The following is a 21,038-nucleotide window of genomic DNA, read 5'->3' as shown; positions in this document are numbered from 1 at the left end:
ACACGGCTCCGCTGCAATAAGAGTTCATTTGTCAGAAATGTAAAAGATGCAAAAGCCAGATGGTCAGGAGTCTGGAGACAGACAGTCTTTGCCAGAAGCCAGTTCACTTTCAGTCAACAAATGTTTTGTGTGCTTTTGTCTGTTATCCCTTTGAACAGGCAGACAACTGTCTCCATGCATTCCTACAGAGGGATCGGAGAAGCTAACTAAAGACATAATTCGAGATGTCTGTTACTCTGTTTACCATCATTTGTTTTTGGGCTTTATTGGATAGGACAGTAGACTGACAGGAAATGGGGGGAGAGATGGGGAGCGACACAGGGCAAAGGTCGTCCGGATCCGAACCGGCGACGCCACGCCTACAGTATGTGGCAATGCCTAAGTGGTATGTGCCTTGACCAGTATGCCAGCAGGTGCCCCTGTTTACCATCATTTTAAGGGTCTAAAGGAATTGCCTCTAAATCGAATAATCCAAAATATAATCACCAGATTAAGTGCAGTTCTAAGTTCTAACTACTGTAGATGCTTGAGAACTAATCTACATAACAGCCTGTCATCATAATGCTGACTTGGTGCAGATTTGTTGTGAGGTCAGAGTTTGACCTGCTGCTCCACATCCATATCAGTGAGTAAGGAATGTCGTAGTAATTAGCCCAGACGCCTGGTGCACAGATATGACTGATAACCAGTCATGGTGGTGATGGTGAAAGGGGTGTTCTCAGGGTAATCACTTCTGTATCTCATTGCCAGATTGCCAGGAGGGCAGTGGCTCTGAGTTCATAGTATTCTCGTGACGTGTTCCTCCCGACAATATGGAGCAAATCTCACGGCTCCTTTTTGCCATGGTTGTCATTTAATGTTAATCACCTGCCATTTGTTTACAATCGCCTGTTGATTGCCACGAAGATGTCTGAATCTGATTCAATACTGTGAATTGGCAAGCTGCCTTTTGAGTGCTCAAAATCTCTAACATTCCTTGCTGTCCGAATTGATTTGTGGTGATGTTTTTGAACTCACTTATCCCATATGTAGACACCCCACCCAATGTATGCCTGGACTACATGCAGTTGTATTTCTTGATTTTGCTTGTTAGCAAAAACATTGATGTTCAGATCAACACACGCTGCACAGAAAAGATTATTCACTTTTTTTTGTCTAGAAAAAGTCAAATCTCAAGGTCACAATCGAGGGATGTAGAACGAGAGGTGGTTAGTGCAGGGCAGGCAGTGTTTGTTTAATCTCCCATTCTGGACAGAGGGAGTGAGAGAGATGGATGGAGTCAGAGAGAGGGGGGATGTGGAGCGAGATAGAGAGAGGGGGTGGAGAGAAAGTAAGAAAGAGACGCTAGCTAGCCTAGCCTCCCACCAATAAGGACGACCAGTGTGACATCATACCATTGAAGATGGGTACTGGGTTATTAATAATGACTGTGGAGCGTGGGGACTTGCTTCCGCTCCATTCTCGGGAGGTTTCAGGGCGACTGCAGGCGTCACTCTGCCAACAATACTTCCATCTGGAACAACAACAAAATAACAGGGAGAATTAGGAAAGGGGAGATGTTTTATTTGATTATACAGCAGATAACTTTCTGATGTTATTACAAGATTGGAAGAAATATCTTTGCCTACGTAATCAAATTGACAGACTTTGGTAGTTTTGTTAGGTTTAGATTTTGTCACATGAAACGGTGTAGGTCTTCGGTAACGTAATAACGGTGAACTTTACTCTCCCAGGCAGCAACCTAAATGATGTTTACATAAGAAGCATTGGTTTAGAGAGAGAGAGAGAGAGGGAACAAGATAATAACTCGGGGCATCTGTCTCAATTATGATCCGTTTACAGCTGACAGACAGACCCTGAATAGACGGCACTTGCCCTCTCCTACAGCTGCCCTTGTGCTGTCTTACTGTAATGTGGCCCATGAGCATAACGGGAAGTTTAACATGATCAATAACTGTCAACAATTATAGACTCACAGGAACAGGAAGGAGCCAAGAATTCAAGCCACCGGTCTGACTGCGACCGCGGTTTTCCCAATGAACCTAAGCGCAACGGTGGGGGCCAGTGGTGGGCAAGGAGGTATGGAGCGCTTCGCTGTGTTCACTTGGGCCGCGCAGAGGTGCCAAAAGTCGGGAGGACGAAGATTTACTATTCTGTCCATAACGGCACATAACTCGGTAACGGCGCTGAGTCGGCTCATGCGACCGTCGCAACACTTGACACAGTGGCTCGCTCCATAGAGTATAGTATTTTATCATTTACAGTATGAGCTTGTAGACTGGTATTTATTTTTTATTTTTATTTTTTTTAAATTAAAACCTTTGAATAATTTGGAAGTATTTTAAATCTTCTCTTCTGTGGGTCAGTGGCACAGCATAATTCTAGATGTGGGGGGGTCCCATGGCCAATACACGGGTCCTTGAGAACCACTGCATTAGATTGACACAGCGTTAGATAAATGAGAGGTTCTGGTTTAAGGTAATCCACCCTACAGAGAGAGAGAGAGCGAGAGTGATCACATCTCATCCTGTCCTTCTCCTCTCTGCCAGTGCCAAGTCCCTGACACAGATCAAATGAGGAGGCAGGCTCAGGAGGATATTGGCTACTTGTTTCATCTCTAGGGGTTGTCCTCCTCTTCAAACGTCACTCAGGCCAGACCTGCTGTCAGAAATCCACAAGATGCTATTTAAGGACACACACACACACACACACACACACACACACACACACACACACACACACACACACACACACACACACACGGTCCATGATCCGGTTCGCCTGCAGGAAACGCTACCCACCTCTCGATTGTTGTAAAAATAGCCTCCCACTTCACGTCTAAAATACACTTTTTGGCCAGAAAAGAAAATATTTCACTGGACATTTTGGCGACTCCACAGATCTTGTCAATAGAAATGTCTTTTAAAACCTTATGCATCCTTTACAGAATGTGTTTAGATACACAGAAGGCTGAAAGCAAAGCATGCAGACTACTTAGAGTTTTTGTGAGGCCTTGTGAGCTTGTAGATCTGCTTCTTTTAAATAGTTAAAAGGTAAAGTGGGACACACACACACACACACACACACACACACACACACACACACACACACACACACACACACACACACACACTGATTCCCAATTTGATTAACAATACTGATGTAATCAAAGTCAAATAATGGCAGCTTGTAAGTCTACTAGTTGGTAATATAGTTTACCATTATTTTGTATTGTTTACCATTACTAGTAGGCTTTGTAAATTGTAAGTAGTTTATATACACTTCTAAGCTGCAGTAGGCTATACTTGTTTGTTTTGACCGACCATCATCCACCCTGCATTTATATGGGACTCACTCCAACATCCCTTCTGTAATCTCTTCTCTCCTATAGTGTCGGTGAAGGGAGTGGGACACCATCTTTTTGGGCACCATGTCATTCTCTTTTCCTTTTTCGGTCTCTTGACTTTTACTCTGGCAATAAAGAAAGCAAACCATTGTACTTAGATGAAAATAAACCCAGACAAAATAAACACATGTGCTTGTGTGAAACCAGAAAGGCTTTCCCCAGTGTCCCCAAAAAAAGAAGAAAGTTTTCTGCTAGCTGAATATAACCACATGAACCCCAGTGTCTCTTTCTGGCATGAACATTGGGCGAAAATCAGTAAAGATTTCTTTATTATAGGCTGTGGGCTTGCGTTTGGTTATGATATGAATCTACTACATTTAGAGTAATAAAAGCTACCGTTTTTCCCAACTGTAATGAGATTGTTTGACTGGGCTGCTGAAGCAAACCTGTTTCCACATTCTGTAATGTGTTTGTTTTCCATTCTAACCACTCAGGCCCTTGTTGTATGATGAAACGACAAGTTCACAACATGTTAATTTCTTTTTCGTATGGACTATTATCATTAGTAAAGTACATTTACTCATGTAAATCATTATTATTTATCTTTACTCTACTTGAGCACTGTATTTCCAATTTTCAATACTTTCACTTCTACTCAGAGGCAAATATTATGCTTTTACTCCACTACAATTATTTGAAAACTTTAGTTAGATCTTAATTATTATTACAGAGTACATTAACCACTTCAGCCCTATATACTTACATTTCGGATTCCGGATTCCTTTTACTTGTTAGGGCACGGTCACGCCGCACTTTTATTCTACCTATGAGGGTGGATTCTGCCAATGTTTTTCAATGAGAATTGAGTTAAACCATGCCCTAATGGAGTATTTCTTGCATTGCAATATTGATACTTTTACTTAAAGTAAAATGTTTTCCACCACTGGTAACAGAACTCTGTGGCGCAGTAGTTTCTCTCCTGTTCAGTGGACATGTGAGAGTGTCTGCAGTAGACTAGAGGAGCTCTAATTATAGGCCATGTGTTCTGTTCTCCTCTGGTCGGGAGATGTCTGCGTCTAGCTGGGTCAGGGTGTTGCAGGCTAGCGTATCGCGGCAGAACTGTAACTGGGCCTGTAATGGCACTGCAGCATGGTTGATTTATTTGATTGATTTAACCATGACAGAACGGCACAAGTCAGCAAGCATTACTCTTTTTCTTCAGCTCCGTTTTTTTTATGAGACGCTGAATGTGAGCTGCTGCTGGTAAGAAAATAACTATGGATAATTTCTTGTAGGCTTTACTGGTGGTTCCACTGGGGCCTTTTCTTTCTTGAAAAGATGGAATCATGTGGATCTGGCACTTCACGTGGCCTTCCTGTGATGTCAGTCATCTATGATGTTGTCTATGTATATGACATTATTATACTGTATGATGTATGACTTCAAATCAGAGACCCATTGACCTTTTACATAACAAAATTAAAGTATAAAACACATTTGCAAATGTGCCAAATTCTGCCAATAAGTGGATTGTGGAGGTACTGTGGCCTATACTGGCAGTGTCTGGACACAGGCAGACCCTTTTATAGACAGCTCGCCACATCGTAAACGTTCTATAGAGGTCTCCGAAGCCGGTCTTCCTGACTTCCAGGACCGGTTATTGAAGTGTGTGTGTGTGTGTGTGTGTGTGTGTGTGGGGTAGTGTGTGTGTAGTAGTAGTGTGTGTGTGTGTGTGTGTGTGTTCTGTGCAGGTGAACCCACAGACTTTAGACAGCTGCTACCATCCTGTCGGTCGGTGCAACGTTGACTTTACTGTATGTTGATTTAAGTGGGAAGGTGAGAGTGGAGCAATGCACACTTCAGCACGAGCTCTGAGTCTGTGGGTTGGAGGTAGAGGGGAGACAGGCTGGGTGTTGTCTGCACTGGAAGTGACTGTGGTCAGGTGGGAGAGAGAGAGAGAGACACACACACACACACACACACACACACACACACACACACACACACACACACACACACACACACTAGAGCCCAACAATGCAGATATTTTTGGGTCTGTTACGAGTGTGCCTGACAACGATTAATACCGATGTTTGAACCAATATTTTGCCAAAAAGTATTATCTAATCTAATCAAAAATAGCTTATCTACAAGTTCACAATGTGCCGTGACGTGTTGTAAGCTTGTAGATCTGCTATGTTTGAAAACATAACACAATCAGGACACAATTGCTGATGATTATGTCAAAAAAGTCAAGCGTGTGCACACATTTTAAGTAACCATTTATTTACTACAAAGGAGAGCATACAAGGACAGTAGGACACAAATATTATACAGTATGTGTTGCAGTAAGGTTAGTTAGGTTACATTCATAAAATCATGACATACTGTATGTCTTCATGATACAATAGGTATGTCACTCAGTAGTCTATGGGTTTAAGTAACATCTCCGCCATATGTGGTGGCTGTGGCTCAGGGGTAGAGTGGTCGGTAGAGCTGCTGGAATGGGAACCGCAAGGTTCCCAGTTTGATCCCGGGCTCCCCTAGAGTTAGTGTCTAAGTATCCTTGAGCAAGACTCTGAACCCCTAATTGCTCCGAATGTGCAGGTTGGTGCCTTGCATGGTTTCCTCCGCCATTGGTGTATGAATGTGTGTGTGTGTGAATGGTGAATGAATTGCACATGCATCTATATAAAGCGCTTTGGATAAAAGCGCTATATAAGGAATGCACCATTTACCAATTATAGCATAGACAGCACAATGCTTTGTCAGCCTTTTTGCCTCCTTTTTGGGCATTCCAAGTTGTTGAAATACCTATGGGGCTGTTAAGTATGACATCATTTTGTAGGCAGAGGAGAATTTCTGCCCCCAGTTTCCGTGAATCTTTTTACTATTTTTAATATTTACACATTTTTCTTCTCTTTGTTGTTGAAAGGAAAGTGTTAGAATTATACTTTAGTCGTTATTTTTTAGTCGTTGTTTTTTGAAATAGCGAGGGACAGAAAATGCTCTGGGGGCAGATTCTCCTCTGCCTACAAAATGATGTCACGGCTTAAAAGCCCCATAGCCCAGCTCTGAGATGGGACCATGGCCATAAAAACTTCATCTAGGCTTGTAGCTAGCATTCACAGCACACTCTGCTAGCATTGCACTTTCAGAGTGTGGTCTGCCCCACAGAACAGAACGGCACAGAACAGAATGTTGTTTTTTGCACTGAGGAGTTGGCAGGGTGTGAAAGAGAGGCCCGCTGACCTCTGTACCTGCGTGGCTTTCATGGTGTTCTGACCGCTGAGACTGGCACTGTGTTGCTTTCCATGAGCGAGCCAGGCCTTCCTGGAGTCCGCTCCATGGAGAGGCCCAGGCAGATACTGAGGTTAAAAAGGCAATTGTTCTCATTTCCTTTCCTCCATTCTCTTCTTTTTTGTATATATCTTTGCTGTTGGGCAGAAACCTCTTATCTCCATATTTAAACTTTTTCTGTTTTTTAGTGTGTTGTAAATGAACGCCCGACTCACTTGATCATACTACAGCGCCACTCAAAAGTAGATGGATACCTTTATCTGTATATTCCCACGGGGGAAATCCAGTGGCAGAAGATATGGGGGCGCCCACTGGCCAAGCGGTCCAGGCGCGTACCGCACGTTCAGTAGGCTCTAATGCCTAAGCCTGACAGCACGTTGCAGGTTCGAGTCCTGTTCCCGACGCACTTTGCTGCTTGTCTCTCTATCTCCCTCTTTGCTGTCTATCTTTACTTAAATTATCAACAAAAGAAGAAAAGCCACAAATATGCCGAAAATGATCCTGAAAAGTAACATTGTTGGACAAATACATATCTGTCTCTCTTGTAGCCTTCCATAGAGAGAGATAGAGACTACCAAGCATTCTAACTAATCACCCTGTTTTCCCCTTCAGGAAGCAGCTTTTCATAATAAATAATACATTAATAGGACTTGTGATTTCAGCGCCATGACATTAAAATTCAAGATGTTCCTACTACCGTGGCCCAGAACCTCGGCACCTCTCACATGTTGTATGATGATAATATATATGGTTTACCTGCAACTCAGTGCTTTCTAGGGGTGCCACGGTTTACGGTATAAAACCGAACCGTACGGTACGCCCTGCACGGTACATGGTTCAATACGCCTTTCAGAAACCGCGGTCTTTTTGTGTTTGCAAATTAATTAATTTCTTACAGCTGGACACTCAGCCACTGTGCATCGTGCACAAGACAATCTCCACTAAACCCCGCTCCGCAAGTAAACACGCACTAATGTCCCATCACCGTAGCCCTCACCCCCACCTACTCTGTAACAAGAGCCGACATTCACACTCGCAGCAGAGCAAAGCAGTTGAGAGTCCTCACAGAGACAGAAAAACAAAACGAAGCAGCTAGTCGCTAAGCTGTGCAGTGCGGAGCGCACGCATTGTAGTTGTTGTAACATGGAGAACAAGTCCAGGAGAAATCTGCTTGTTGTTGTTAGTCCCAAACATCATTACAGTCTGTTTTTAGACTGACCATAGCAGGCAGCGTTAGCAAGCAACAAAGCCAAACGTAGCGTAGCCCCAAGCCAGAGTGTCAGACACCCGCTAGTCTCACTGACTGACTGACTGGAGGAACAACGCATGGTGAGTGTTGTTGCCATGTCTGATTATTATAAGCCACGTTGAGCTTGGTTTTATGTAAAGTTGCTTGTAGGCTAAATAATGGTGGATGCGGTGGTGAGCTTGTAGATCGGCTCGGCCACTTTCAAATAGCCGACGTGTATAGGTTTAAAGACCTCACGTGGCCTATATTCACTTATTTAAGCCTTGTTGTCATAGATCTGGTTGCTTATTCCTCTCGCAAAGTTTGGCAACACAGTGAACACACCCGTCTATTTTGGTTATAGTAATGAAAACTTACAGAGGCTATTTGCTCAAGCTTGTAGCCTACTATAGTATCTCTTGTTGTGTGCAAAACAATTTGTTCATAAATAAAGCACTTTGAAACTGAAGACATGGCCAATATTGATGATAATGATAATAGAAAAGAAAATAATTTCCCCCCTTTTTATTTTAATTTTATATTATTATTAATTGTTTTAAGGCTAAGAGGCACTGTCATAATTCAATTCGCTTAGAAGCAAAATAAAAATAGTCTTTTTTTTATTTTATTTTTTATGCAAAACACGTACCGAACCGTACCGAAACCGTGACCCCAAAACCGAGGTACGAACCGAACCGTGGGCTAAACGAACCGTGGCACCCCTAGTGCTTTCCCAGACTTTCTTTCATTATTTATTACACAGAAGTTCTGCAATGACTAATAAATAATCATCTATTGTGAAAGGATAAATGGATATTATACGGTAAAGCATGTCATGTAAAAATAGGAAGCCAGGAGGACAATCTTTTTTGAGTTGAGAGTGAGTTGGATATCTTAAGCTGTGAACTTATAGCAATAATATGAAAGAGAGACAGTGTTGAACAAAACAATTTATCCATTTATATGTTCGCTCGTTGATTATTAAAAACAGCAGATGTACATGTCACTTCGTGCCACATTGCGAGCTTGAACATCTGCTGTTTTTGAAATGTGTTGAAAAATCTAAAATGTTTGGAATTTTTTAAAATTTTGCTTCCCTTTTTCCTTTTTTTTAAACACAAATCTACTATTCTGTGGGTCCCTTCTGGCACTAAATATTTTCAGATGGGGCTCCGCGGGCAAATACATATCATTTTTGAGGGTCCTTGACAACCACTGCTCTAGTACACTGCTAATACTGTAGAGACGGTCAAACTTCAAACTCAAACTTTAACTCTATAGTTACCATTCTGTTAGTCTCTCAAGAACAGACTAACTGAGCTCGAGTTACAACTGAGAAAAGGATCGACCTTATCTTTGACGATGGCTAGCCAGATTGCCATTCTGTTTACTCAAGTTAGGCCTGTCACACATATTACATAATCTTACCTGGGGCGATGGGGCTTTTGCTGCCCCAACCCTGTGGAATGCACTCTCCAATACTCTCAGAGAAGCCCCCACCCTCCAAACCTTCAAAGCTGCTCTCGAAATCCATCTCTTCAACGTGGCTTTCCCCAGTTAACTGCCCACCCCCGTCTCACCAGGGTCCGCATCAATATGCCGACGGGCCGGTATGCAGATACTAAAACTAACCCTAACCCTAAACCTAACCTCAGTAACAGTGACGAGTAACTAACCTGCCGACGCTACTCGTAACAACGGACCGGCGGAACAATGAGCGGACCCCGTCTCACCATAAGACTGTTTTTTATTAGTTTTATACCTTAGTCTTAGCCTTTTCTTAGTGCTTTTGTTCCTAATAAAGTAGATTTTCTTTCGTTTTTGCTTGTCATGGACACTATATTAGTTAATTGGAACTGGTCAATGTCAGTCATATCTTTGTTTATTTCAGCAATATGCTTTCTATATTTTATATTATTTCTCATATCTGCCCTGTACATTTTTTAACAAAGCCCTAAAAGGCAAACAGAACTGTAATGTTTTATGTTATATGTTCTGTAATGTTCAATGGCAAAAACAATAGAATTATTAATCACAATTATTTGTATGTCAATTAACCTTCAACTAATGTCATACAGCCCTATGTTTACAGTATAGGCGAAAAATGAAAAGAGCCTGCCATGATCTCAAAGGTTAGCCAAGCAGCAAACTTCACTTTTGATTTATGACAATAACTGGCAGGTTCCAACGTTATGTTTGACCAGTTGGCAGGAACTAATGGTGTAATGACTCATAATGCACCATGTGTGCCATGCAGCTATGCTCACATGACTGAAGGAGTTTGACACACCTTCCATGGTTCCCAATGGCACCATTCAAGAGTCAATATTTGTATTTGTTACATCTCATACACAGTACGAGTGCACACGAGTACAATCCTTTGGTTTGGGTTCATCAACATTACAGCAACATGTGCAGTAGATTAATCATATCACTCTTTGAGGTGCATGAAGGTGCTGTCTGCATGGCTCTCAATATTGGGTGGCGTTGGCTCAGGAGGTAGAGCATCCGCCTTGGTTACAGGTTCGATTCCCGGCTATTAGTGGAATTGCTGCTGGATAAGACACTTTGACACTGTGCAGATTGATCTAAAAAACATATTGATTGCTCTGTTTGACCAATAAAAATCACATCAGATATTTTGTGCAAAGGCGACAGAGCACAGGCCCACCACCTACAGTACTCACCGAAACATAATGCCTATTGTAAAACAAAATGTCATGTTTTCTTCTGATTAATAATGAACTCCTAAAATATTAACATGCTGCTGTTTAAAGGCTTTGTGTTGACTTTTAGGACTAGATCTTAATTTGCATAGTCTTGCTCTTGGAAGATATCAAAGTCTTCTCGAGGCAGATTTCTGCTGAGCCACTGTGGACGTCTAACAGGCGCGGCCAGGTTCCGCCTCGTCACCCCGGGGAATTCTGATTGAAGCAGTGAATTGGCTTGGCAATCATTGTTGATACTTGTTATTCAGCAAGATGATTTGTTCCAACAAGGCTTGTGCAGTCATCACCGCTGATAAGGCAGGGCTTTACAAGGTCTTTACACCTCTATCTTACTGGACGTCCACTTAAAGTTTGTATTGATGTTGTTGTCAGGGCTGACATTTAACGGTTGTCCACTCTGCACTGGAATGCCTATAAGGACCATCTCTCACAGTGGATTTTAGCAGACAACTGACTAGAGTCTGACCGATGCCAATTTTTTGGGTCGGGGGAAAAAGTTATTTTATTGTATTTAACCACTTAAGCCAAGGGTCCGGTACCCCTTGGGGGTCCTCAGAGTCAGCTAGACTGATATGTGGGTCGGGCTAACAAATAGACATCAAAGAACACGAGGTACAAGAGTGATGTACTTTACTTTCTGAGTATTAAAGGCAGAACAACACACAGAACTACACTGCTGCTGCAGGTCATCAAAGGTGATTCTGCAGGAAAAGTCTAATTCTTTATTACTTATTGATGAGACAGGCAGTAAAAAACAAGTTGAGGGCCTGCACTGTACACTATGAATCTCTCTTTTGATGCTGGCTGTCCTATAATTGCTTGCAGTACAGTAATGACTATTGAGAAGGAGAAAAAAAAGCCCTTTTTATTCATAGTGTTTCTGAGATGAGGAGCTGTGATTTCCTGTGTCTGGGGTGATAACGTTGTACCAAAGAGACTTGTGTGTGTGTTTATTTGTTCCTGTGTGCTTCTTGTTTGGTGCTGGTAGACCAGTTCTCTTTCTGGGCTTGCCGGTAACTCCATTATGTTGCTTGTTTAGATCAGTGGTTCTCAACCCTTTTCATGTCAATGCCACTTGTTATTTAGCCACGCTATTCAACTTTAAATGTCATTCCCTGTTTTTTTCTTGAACTGAGCCCTCCATCCAGGATTTATATAAAAAATCACACCTGTGTGTGTGTGTGTGTGTGTGTGTGTGTGTGTGTGTGTGTGTGTGTGTGTGTGTGTGTGTGTGTGTGTGTGTGTGTGTGTGTGTGTGTGTGTGTGTGTGTGTGTGTGTGTGTGTGGATCATGTGTACCGATTTTTGTGACATTTGAAGAAAATATGTAGGAAAAGGAGCAAAAAGTGTGTTTTGGAGAAAATTCAAGATGGCGGAAAATCTATCATGGCGCAAATGGGCGTGGCCTATATGGGGAGATGCGTCATGACCCAAGGAATCCAGGGAAAAAATATTTTTAATTTTCCGACCTACGGTTCAAGAGTTACAGGCCAAAACGTAAAGTGGGGTGTTATGGCGCCACCATGCGGCCAAATGACACAATTATTTTTTATTTAATCCTTGAAATCATTATGAACCTCCTCTCCAAGTCTTGAAACTCTAGCCCCTATGGTTTGCGAGAGACAAATAATTGAATGTGAGTTTTTGCGATTCCCATTATAAGTCAATGGGGAAAATTAATTCACTAATACATTAATATCAATTAAACTATTGAACCTTTCTCTTAGCAAGTTACTAGCCCACGATTCCCGAGTAAGCCGGTCGATTTGACATATGGCGCGAGTGTGTGGTGGCAAAACTGTGGGACTAGTAGCGTGCCGAAGTTTAGGAAGTTCAGGCTACATACAGACACACACACAGACACACAGACAGACCCACACAGCCACGTATAGGGAGCCTGTGTTTCACACAGCTCCAAAAAAAAAAACATATTAGGATTATATTGGCACCCAACCTTCTAACAATGGACTGGACTGAAGTATTTATTTGTTTAGCCCCTAGCCCCCTCTCCCTCAAGTCTTGCCTGTTAGCCATAAGAATTCGTTTTTCATTCATGCTGTGCTGCGAGCTTGTACATCTGCTATTTTAGATTTTTTTTTAAGTGTGAGAACAACTGATTTATAGAAGCGGCCTCAGGTCTTAATGGTTAAGGTGAAATAAAATGCAAAATAAAAATAATGTAGTCATCATGACTACATTAGTAGTCCATGCTCTCATATGTTTTGTTCTTGTCTCCTTGACAGGATGAGGATGCGTGGAGCTGGTAGTTAAGAGCACCCCCCCTCCCCTCCCGGGCAGAGCAACAGAGACAGTTCCAGGGCTGGGTGCTGCACCCAGAGTCCCCTGCCTGGTGGTGGTGACAGCAGGGCCCTCAGGAGGAGCCCGCCGGTGTCGGGCTGGACCATGGGCGACGGGGGCGCCACCGGCGCGGCTGGGGGAGACGGCCCCAAGCGCTCGCACGTCCTGTTCGACAACTTTGTCCAGGCCAGCACCTTTAAGGGCACGATGAAGGGCTTCCAGGAGCTGTGCGACCACCTGGACCTCAAGCCCTGCGAGTACAGGGTCTTCTACCACAAGCTCAAGTCCAAGCTCAACTACTGGAAGGCCAAGGCCCTGTGGGCCAAGCTGGACAAGAGGGCCGGGCAGAAGGAGTACAAGAAGGGACGTGCATGTGCCAACTCAAAGGTGAGACCTTAACCAATTAGAGTTTGAACCTGGTGTTTCTAGTGTTTTCGGCATGTCATGGTGACAATTGTAAAAACATGTCAATCATTTCCTAAAATTGTGAAAGTAGCTCTTGTGAGCTTGTAGATCAGTTATTTTAGCTCAACACGCTAAAATAATAATAAGGGTTAGGGTTAGGGAGACAAGGAGAGAGGTTTGACATTTTTTGAAACATGCTTGACAGATGGCCGAGCTTTGTGATTTAAAAGTTGAAAATGTTACATGCATCACACTTCTCAATTGTAACCTAATTTCTGGATTATCTGATCTTAAAACTTTTTTTACAAAGGCACAAATAAGTGATACATTCCTAGGTGCTGGAAAGAAGTATAATTTTAATTAGAACACTGGACTCTGCTTTCATGCCTTGGTACCAAGGTGGCATTTCAAACATCTACTGTAGCTCTTCCTCAGAGTACAAACGCAAACAAACAAAACAAAAACAAAACAAATGGACAAATCATAAAACCTCCTACAAGCCCATAGGCCCATAATGGCCAAATGGCTGTGTAAGATGACAGGAGCCAAACTTGAGTGTTCTCCTCCTCTCCAGTGTCTGATCATTGGGGCAGGGCCATGTGGCCTCCGTACTGCCATCGAGCTGGGTTTCCTGGGAGCCAAAGTGGTGCTTCTGGAGAAGAGAGACGCCTTCTCCCGGAACAATGTCCTTCATCTCTGGCCCTTCACCATCCAAGACCTCAGGGGCCTCGGCGCCAAGAAGTTCTACGGGAAGTTCTGCGCGGGTTCAATCGATCATATCAGTGAGTAGATTAACTCTTTTACTGCTAAACGAGGGCTCGTTCTTTTACCTGTCTGAGCGGGGACTGCCAATAAGTCCGAAGGTTCATTAGTCCGAATTTAGTTAGGGTTACTGAGGTTAAGGTTAGGTTTAGGGTTAGAGTTAGACATAGTATTGTTAACAAATTCGAACTAATGAACCTTCGGACTAATGAACCTTCGGACCAATGCCATGGCACCGTCTGAGCACTGTAGGCAGATGAGTGGTGGCGCCGGTGTGTACAGTAGCAGCAGCTCCCATAACGTTAGTCTCAAATCTGGAGTGCACATGAACAATAATGGTGGCGGGATCACTTCTTTGGTGGTTTTCTTAGCCTGGATCTACTTTCTCTATTTCTATGTCTGATGCAAACAGAGGGGGAGGAGGAGCCTCTCGCTCCGTAATGGCGGCACCCATACTGTTGTTTTTTCACTGCTCCGTGAGTGATGCAGGTTTGTTTTACACAAGACCGCGATAGGAAATAATGGATGGCTATTTTTCTATAAATTCGCAAAGGTAAGCTACTTTGTTGGCCGTGAGCAGAGTGCAGACTGTAAACAACCTAAATGGCGGAAAAAGAGTTGAAGACATGAGACAGAGACATGAGCTCTTGAAATGCTCTTATCTTGTGGAAGACACATTTTGTGATGGACTTGTCCAGAAGGGGATCTCTGATAGTGACATAAAAGAAAAGTATTATTACTTATTATTACTATCATGATACTTACTTCTGAATATACAGGACCTTTTATCCTATGCACCTGTCACCAACCTTTAAGGTGTGCATTAGCCTTTTTCTAAAAAGTAATAGACCAAAATCGCTTGCGGTGTCTTTGAAATATCACAATATAATCAACATTATCGAAAATTGGCACAAGCCAATGTTTTGGTACAAAGTTGTTACAATACCCTCCTTTTGTTGAAGTCTGGTGTTTTAGTGTTGTTGTGAAATTATGTCTTACTACAGTACTTTATGCAGTCTTAGCATGGGTGTTTAACTGTACCTTTATGCAGTTTATAACATCATGGATTGACGGTACCTGAGGGTAGCAGGAGCTTAGTGGTTACAGGGGTTGACTCTACCGGTTGGCCGCCTGCCAGTAGCAAGTAAAACGTTCTGGAGTTTGCCTCCAGGTTGCCCGACGGGCAAGTGAAGTGCATTCCGTCTTCATTAAATATTATTATTGGCCATTCAGGAAGAACAATGCTACCTTTTTACAACTACAAGGTTTTCCAAAGTGACTGTCGCCACTCAGCAGTTATCAATCGGTTCTACAAGCGCACATTTTCCTAACATTTTATAATGGACGATTTAATTATCGGGCAAGTGGGCATGACCTTTGGGCAAGTAGAACATGACCTGTACGTGCGTGACAGCAAGTGCCTCTGAGACCTTAGTGTCAACCCCTGGGTTAGAGAAGCCATCTGGTAAGCAGAGGTTTATCGGTTAGCATCTGAGTTTGATTGTGCCTTATGCATTTCATAGCATCAGTGTTTGACTGTCCCTTATGCAGTCTTAGCATCAGTTTTTGACTGTCCCTTATGCAGTCTTAGCATCAGTTTTTGACTGTCACTTATGTGTTTCATAACCTCGCGTCACCAGGCTTTCTCTAGACTGGATGGCATCCTAGACTGGATGGCAGAATCGGTGTTGCTTTGTTTTGGTTCCCCTTTTGTTTCCCCAATCCATATCTAAATGCTAGAGGAGTGTAGTCTTGCCAGTCGCCGCAAACTTTTCAAAAAATAAGCAAAACTACGCTGCATCAAGGGTTTTATTGGGTTGGTATTAAAATGATGTCATTGAGCGTGAGGAGTGGTTTTGGGTTAAAACTGTTTCCGGTTTGGTGTTTCCGGCCAAAGTGTAGTCCGTTTTGACTACAAAATGACGTAGGACACCATCCGCTCCCGACCGGATCAAAAGCCAGAAATTGGAAGCGATCCCAGTCTATGCGTTTCATACATAACATCAGTGTTTGACTGTCCCTTATGCATTTCATAGCGTCAGTGTTTGAATGTCCCTTATGCATTTAATAGCGTCAGGTTTTGACTGTGCCTTATGCATTTAATAGCGTCAGGTTTTGACCATGCTTCCTCTTGGTCTCTGTCTGCAGGTATTCGACAGCTCCAGCTCATGCTGCTCAAGGTGGCTCTCCTCCTCGGTATCGAGATCCACGTCAACGTGGAGTTCAAGGGTTTGATCGAGCCACCTGAAGACCAGGAAACGGAGCGTAAGTGACCCCTGACGGCCAGCACTGTCTGCTGCAGTTAATCTAACACTAATCCATTTAATCGATTACAGAACATAATCAACAATTTGATAAGATAATCTATTAATAATCGTTCCCTTTTTTGGTCATGTAATGATGGGTGAAAAGCAAAAGAAATAAAAATAGTGAAAATGACGGATTTACAACACAAGCTCACAACAACACGCTATTTTGACTATTATTGCATCACATGCAGTTAATCCACTCGTTGATACATTCAAATGATACAAAAAAAAAATAAAAAAATATTCAATGATTCATCAAAAGAGTAATCGATGGAATAATTGCTAAGAGAATGATCCATAGTTGCAGCCCTCTTAAAAGAGAGCATGTGGTTGCAGCAGCTGAGCAGCAGTCCAGCTGCAGACGGAGTGCTTGTTGGCTGTGTGTGGGAGCAGCTCTGGGCTTGACTCCATGTGGCTGCACGTGTTTTCTCAGGGATGGGCTGGAGGGCTGAGGTGCTCCCCAGGACACACCCTGTCAACGAGCTGGAGTTTGATGTCATCATCGGGGCGGATGGCAGGAGGAACACATTATCAGGCAAGTACACATGTCTTGAATATCGTCACTGTCGGGCATGTCTCCAAGTTTCAAATTTGTATGTTTTTTTTTCCTTCGTAAAATAAAGCCCTGTTTCATCATACAAGACTGTCGCACAAACCTAGTGAAAATAGCAGATCTACAAGCGGAGCGATCTGTTGTGTGCTTGTACATCGCCTATTTTCACTACTTTAAATAGTTTTTTAAAACGATAAACACAAAATGAACAGTTTCGGACATACATGGTTTCCACCCGAAAACGGCGATATATATCGTCTCTGTCGGAATTGGAAACCTCATATGTCCAAGAAACTGTTACTTTTCAGGATTCAAATTTAAAAAGTAGCAGATCAATCAGGAGAGATTGATCTGAGAAGTGTAACGGCTGTCTTCTGACACGGTTTATACATGTAGCATCAGGGGTCATGATGCCATGTATTGTGAGCATGTAGGTAGGCTTTTTATGTACGTGTTGAAATGTGTGAATTTTCATGATTGTTAGAACTTGCATAGTCAGCATACACAGAGATCTTATCACAGGATTCATGGCTTCATTCCATTCTTTACTTGGTCTCGTACTTTGGAATGCGTGCTTTATGTGTGGGGAATGTCTAGTGTCTACGGGTGTGAGAGAAAGAGGGAGAGATACTGTGGGTAAAAATGCACCACCTGGCACCTAGGCTGGTAATCCAGCCCTTGCAGAGTCGCAGGTTCGAGTCCCGATCCTGATGACCTTTGCTGCGTGTCACTCCCCCTCTCTCTCCCCGTTTCATGTCAGCCTACTGTACACTAGGGATGGGACGATATGAAAGTTTCATATCACAATTATTGTGACAAAAGAAATCGCGATTTACGATATTATCGCGATAATCAAAATCGATTATCGTTGGGCGGAACATTTGCCAAAAAATTGCAGATCTACAAGCTCGCAACGTGTCGGATATGCAGCTCAGCAAATAAAAGGTGAAAAAAAGGTTGAACCCAGTGCATGACAGAGAATGATATCACGATAAATTAAATCTCCACAATACGATTATCGTGAGTGTTTTTATCACAATATACTATAATATCGCTTATCTTCCCATCCCTTCTGAACACCTATCCATAAAGGCAGAAAAAGCCCCAAAAATATCTTTAAAACAAAAATGCACCACTAGTGTGTCCCTACTTGCTCCATCCCTCTCCCAGAGATTGTTCCTCAGTGCTCTCTTCTCATAGGACAGAGCAGGAACTGGTGAAAATGAGCTTCTTCCTGTATGAGTGAAGTAGTCCATCGCCTGTAGAGCGCTGTGACCTCTCTCTCTCTTCCTCTGCCTGTTGCATCAATGAAGGGAAGCAGGTTCCCACTGGAATTAGCATGAACTTATAATACTCACGCAGCTCGAAATACTAGAAAGTGTTTTATGTTTCCTTGACACATCTGGTTGCATTCATGGACATGGTGTATGCAAAAATATAGAGAGAGAGAACATACTAAAAGACATGGGATATGAGGTTTGCTTCCTCCACCACCTTTAACTTAAAGTGAAGTTTGGCACAATCTTGGGTTGTATGATATGTTATGATATGATATGATATGTATTTTTTTTTAATATATCTTGACTTGAGCAAGATATCGGAAGTAGCTAATCCAGGTCTCAAAATAAACATCACCCTTTAACACATCTGGTGCCAACCCCTAGTTTCCCGAGTTTGTATTGGTACCACCCCTGTGCCAACCCCGAGTTTCCCGAGTTTGGGACGTTTTTGAAGAAATGTATTAGGCATGATCGCAATCGCGAAATTGCATGTTTAACCCCCATACCAACCCATTCTTTCAAACATGGCAGCCATGTTTGTTTACATCTGAAGAAAACATAATGGCTGCTAGATCATGAATGCCTGAACGGATTTCCAAGCGGATTTTTTTGTTTGAAAGCTATGAACAGCTTGCACACATGTGGTACATGATCTAGGCATGGGCGTGCACGATCCGTGCACTATAAATTACATGGAAGTCTATGGAGACCATGGCATCTTGGACTTTTAAGGAGAAAAAATGATTGCAACGTAAGTGTTAAGCACACATACAAAACAGATTCTGACAATAAAACAAACAAACTTAACACCCCTCTTCCACTTATGTTGCCTACTGGCTTTTGAGACGTCACTCACGTTACACAGATACAGATATACAGATATTTCACATGCATATCATTCATTTAACACACAGTGAGATAATGTAATTACTACATCCAGATACTTGGTCACGGAGTACAGAAGCAACAGATGGCAGATGATATCATGTCCAGGTAGCTGTAGGCTACTGTACCAACCCAAGGTTCTTCTAGTTACTGTAAATTGAACTTCGCTTTGATCACTTGAATCCTAGCATGCTTATTCTGGGGGCAACAATCGGAGAAAAAAAAATACTCCAATTTACAATTGATACATTGAGCTTGTAGATCAGCTATTTTGGGTGAAGAGATTTGGTGTAGACCAGGAGTCTTCACCGTTTTCAGGCCAAGGACCCCTTAACTGAGAGAGATATGAAGCAGGGACCCCCTCTACATATTGTATAAATGCGTGATGCAGAATTTCATCTATTCCATACATAGATATATTCATAGACTTGTTTGACAGCATGGATTCGTGTTTTTAGTTAACTTGACCTTGCACTCTGTACTTGGTCTGCTCTTTTTTTACCTCTAAACCAAACCTATTTGCTGAAAATAGCCGATCTACAAGCTCTCAAAGCCTCGCGCTGAGCTTGTAGATCTGCTAGTTTTGGCTAAAGTTCTCCTCAGAATTGGGATGCGAGGGTTCAAGTTGTTAATTTAAAAGAATGATCCTATCACAAAGATTTGGCGGCCCCCCTGTAGTAACTCTGAGGACCCCCTAGGGGTCCCGGATCCCCTGCTGAAGACCCCTGGTGTAGACAAAAGTCAGAGTAAAGGTCAGAGTAGTACAGTTGTAAGACGAGAGTGTTTAAAGTGGTTAAAATCAGTCCTTCATACTTCTAATCTCTTGGACCGTATCCCTATCTCTTCCCTCTTTGCCCCTTTGCTCTCCTCAGGGTTCCGGCGAAAAGAGTTCCGTGGCAAGCTGGCCATCGCCATCACGGCCAACTTCATCAACCGGCGCACCTCTGCCGAGGCCAAAGTGGAGGAGATCAGTGGCGTGGCCTTCATCTTCAACCAAAAGTTCTTCCAGGACCTGCGAGAAGCAACAGGTCAGTCGACTGGCCAGCCTTTCCGCAACGATTGTGCTTTGTTTTTTTTTGCCGGGGTCATCGCCATGTTGGCTTATTGTTGTTTTTGCCATGGACATACACGATGAGTATTACCAGAAACACGTAAAGAGATGGCCCTGAATGACCATAACAGGTCTGTAACTCTGAGGGCTCTATTATGATCCAGGTCTTATGCCTTATGCCTTAACTTCTTTGCCTTTTTTTTTACTATTTTGAAAAACATTTTTAAATACTTCAAATGCTGATCTACATCTGCACGTTGTGAGCTTGCAGATTAGCTATTTGAAATATTTTAAAAAATATGTCTGTATAGTAAAAAAAGGCAAAGAAGTTAAGGCATAAGGCATAAGACCTGGATCATAATAGAGCCCTGAGAGTGTACAAACGGAACCAAATGGACCCTGCCGATCCATTTGGTTCCGTTTGTACACTCTCACAGCTTTGGGGGACCTCGTAAATAAAACCATTGAGAACTGGTGGACTCATAATGTGCCATATGCGCATTCTGAAGAAAACGTGGAAACTTGATATTCAGTAATTTGGTCTTATGATTAGAATAAGAACATTATAATGGTGTAAATAAACAGAAAGACCAAGTCTTTGCCGCGGACAGATTTGTCTGCTTATGGACATATTGATGACCCGTGGGTTTTTGGACACGTCAGCATAAAATGAATGATCCTCTTTCTTCAGCATGAGATCAAACGTTATGCAGAACCCCAATTAAAAGCGCTGGACATTGAGTGTCATTATGCCAGGCGTGCCATCAGGCTTCATAGCGCTGACACCACAGTGTCCCCCGGGGCCTTTGGGTTTGTGCTGTGGGTCGTGTAATCACCGCTGTTGTCCTCTAACGATGTCATTTACAGTGAACTGTCGAGGGACAGTCGACCGC

General features: G+C 42.8%; 1 protein-coding gene across 8 annotated transcripts in view; it reads left to right on the top strand.

Annotated features, from left to right (window-relative positions):
* mical3a (microtubule associated monooxygenase, calponin and LIM domain containing 3a) overlaps window positions 1–21,038 on the top strand; it is a 122,720-nt gene that overhangs the window by 22,874 nt on the left and 78,808 nt on the right. For all 8 annotated transcript variants that reach the window (XM_080737684.1, XM_080737688.1, XM_080737687.1 and 5 more), the window contains exons 2-6: window positions 12,846–13,287; window positions 13,880–14,087; window positions 16,216–16,332; window positions 16,810–16,911; window positions 19,967–20,122. In XM_080737684.1, the coding sequence (XP_080593810.1) occupies window positions 13,006–13,287; window positions 13,880–14,087; window positions 16,216–16,332; window positions 16,810–16,911; window positions 19,967–20,122 (865 nt within the window). In that variant the 5' untranslated portion in view covers window positions 12,846–13,005. The remainder of the gene's footprint in view (window positions 1–12,845; window positions 13,288–13,879; window positions 14,088–16,215; window positions 16,333–16,809; window positions 16,912–19,966; window positions 20,123–21,038) is intronic.

The sequence above is a fragment of the Nannobrachium achirus genome (genome assembly GCF_963921795.1).
Source record: "Nannobrachium achirus genome assembly, chromosome: 11".
Classification (NCBI taxonomy): Eukaryota; Metazoa; Chordata; class Actinopteri; order Myctophiformes; family Myctophidae; genus Nannobrachium; species Nannobrachium achirus.
Note: the sequence above shows the minus strand (reverse complement) of the source record. Positions and strands in the feature narration are given on the sequence as shown.